This window comes from Limulus polyphemus, unplaced genomic scaffold (genome assembly GCF_000517525.1).
Source record: "Limulus polyphemus unplaced genomic scaffold, Limulus_polyphemus-2.1.2 Scaffold5734, whole genome shotgun sequence".
Classification (NCBI taxonomy): domain Eukaryota; kingdom Metazoa; phylum Arthropoda; class Merostomata; order Xiphosura; family Limulidae; genus Limulus; species Limulus polyphemus.
Window position 1 is genome coordinate 25,835 of NW_013671344.1, and position 2,787 is coordinate 28,621.

At 29.6% G+C, this 2,787-nt stretch overlaps 1 protein-coding gene across 1 annotated transcript in view; it reads left to right on the plus strand.

The window, feature by feature from the left end:
* Positions 1-2,787, plus strand: part of LOC106472921 (vascular endothelial growth factor receptor 2-like) — a 34,044-nt gene that overhangs the window by 4,575 nt on the left and 26,682 nt on the right. Inside the window, exons 4-5 of the mRNA XM_013933592.2 lie at positions 1,520-1,639; positions 1,965-2,190. Coding sequence (XP_013789046.1) covers positions 1,520-1,639; positions 1,965-2,190 — 346 coding nt within the window. The remainder of the gene's footprint in view (positions 1-1,519; positions 1,640-1,964; positions 2,191-2,787) is intronic.

Genomic DNA, 2,787 nt, shown 5'->3' on the forward strand with positions numbered 1-2,787 from the left:
TATTTTTATAATTATCTAACTCAATATAATTTTATGATAGTTTATCTCAAATATTATTTTATAAATAAAAATGCAACATTGTATTGTTTACCATCATGTTACAATGTGCTTGGTTGAAAATCTTACTGTGTGGTATTGTAATCTGCTGTATTTTTTGGAGTTTTTATTACCTTTTCTGATATAATCATGTAAAACTGAATACAAGTTAGAGCTATTGGATAGGTCTGCTAAATATTCAATCAGAATATTGATTACAGAGTACTACTGAGACTGTTACTTAACTGTCAATGTTAAACAGAATAATGAGACTAGACACAATTGTAAAACAAATTAACAATATTAAATGTGAAACACAAACACAACATGTGTGCTTGCAGTCTACTTTCAAACATCAGACAATTGCTTCTACTAAATTATTGTAGGGCCATAACCACTAGATATCACCTTAAGAACAGTTGAGTGATGTTACTTTTGCCATTTTTACATAAGGCTGCATTGAGCAATGTTCTCCATAGGTGGTAACAGTATTACCTACTTTGTAAATAATAGAGAAACAAAGGTAACATAATGGTTTTCTCAGTCATATCTTTTTCTTTTTTTTAGAAGATCACATATTTAGAACAAAGAATAAATTCATAACAAGTATTATAACACTATAAGAAAAGAGAATCACATAGTACGTTCATATACCACACCTTCATGAGTCTCAAGTAGGTATTAAGGTGTAGAAAATGAAGTGTATAAAAACATTTACTTGATCTAGTAATTGAGCAGAAACATAGGTTTCATGTTGTTTACTGTTAAATAAAAAAAATTACATTAGGTGATCTGTGTTGTGCACACCATGGGTATGAAACAATAAATTTCAATGTAAATTGTAAACCTCCAATCTTGTCACTGAGCCACTGGGGTTGCTTTATACTGTATTATGAGAATTACCAATTTTAAACTGTAACTAATGGGTATTTTTTCTTCAGGGAGTTAAAAATATTCTAATGCATAATTCAGATGTTAATCTGCTATGATTTTTTTTTCTTGTTCAACCTATATATAAAAAGGTTAATTATTGCTTCCTTAATGTTTCGAACTTCTGCCTAAACTAATTACCAGCTAGAAATGCTTCCTTATATCAATATCACATGACAGAAGTTGTTTCCATGTTAGAAATAGGGGACATTAAAACTCACCTTAGAAGATGAAGAAAAATACCTTTGTTGGTTATAAGATACAACATAACATAATTTTAAGAATTATATGACGTGAATGAGTAAAAAAATGTTTTAATTTGCTTTCTTGTTACCCACATTGTTCTAATACTCAGAGAAAATATTGTATGTTCAGTATTATGTTGTCCCATTGCATAAAATGATTGAAAGGAAATAGGTATTCATATCAGTATGAAATTCCATTATTATGAATTGCAATGCTTTCCTTTTTTAATGTAAAATATCATTAAACTACACTTGTACTTCACCTACTTTCAGATAGATCATGATTAATTTATTTTTTGGTCAACCAGAGCATGCGGATCAAGAACAGAAGAAAGCCTTGATGGCAGAGTTGAAGATTTTAATTCACTTGGGACATCATTTGAATATAGTTAATGTGCTGGGTGCTGTTACTCACAATGCTACTAAAGGTGAGAAACTTTCACATTTATTTTCAACATTTAATCTGTAGTCTTAACACAGTGAACTATTTATGATTTATTTGCCTCTGGTACATATATGTTGTTCAAAACATACAACTCTTGACATTATAGGCTATTTTAGCTCCAGAGTTTGTGTGATGTTTTGTTTTGAAAGACATAGCTCACAGATACATGCATTTTGTTACAGACATATTTGACTTTTAATTTTATTTTTACTCATTGTTTATCTGTTAGAAACTTTCAGTTATAATGGTGTAATAAATATTTTCTTCCAATATAGTTGTAAATAATAAATTTCACTTTGTTCCATTAGGAGAGCTTATGGTAATAGTGGAGTATTGTTGCTATGGCAACATTCGTCACTATCTCCTTCAACATCGTGAAAATTTCATAAGTCAACTTAATCCCAAGACTGGAAAGATTGATCCAAACATCTGTACTCTGCCTGGGTCAGCTCGAGTGGTGGACAAAAATGACATAACATATTTTCAAACTCCAAGCTCTGACCACGTAATGGCTGTTGAAAACCCAACATATAAGTAAGCATAAAAAAAATGAATGTTTCTTGGTTCTAAAATAATGAAAAAAGTTCATGGTTAAATTTTGTTTTCCTAATAAGTTTTTTTGATTTAATTAAAGACGTGTCACTTTATACTATTATGTAGAATTATGTAGTTGGCTGGTAACAGAAGCTTCAAAACACACACAAAAATCTTTATGAAATTATTATTTTGCTTTTAATTTCGAAAAATATACCTTCTTTTAAAGCTGTGTTTTATAAGAACACATCTGAAATTTCTTTTTTATTAAGGCTTATTCAAAGTGACAATACCATATTTATACTGTGAATTGTAGTATTTGTATATATGTAAAATAAGTGAGCACATATTTCTAAAATAATAGCATAATGTATTGTTTCACATTACAAGTTCTGATCCCCCATACCAAGTTATCAGTAACAAAAAATCCTATTGCCATATTTAATAGTGTTTTAATGTCAGTGTACCCATAATGCGACATTTTTACTTTTATCAAACTCTACTGCACTGTCTACATGATATTGTTACGCCTCCAGTCGTTAATTAATTTTCTGTAACTTCGTTCCCACGAAACTTTAGCGACACAAGTCCTTTCTT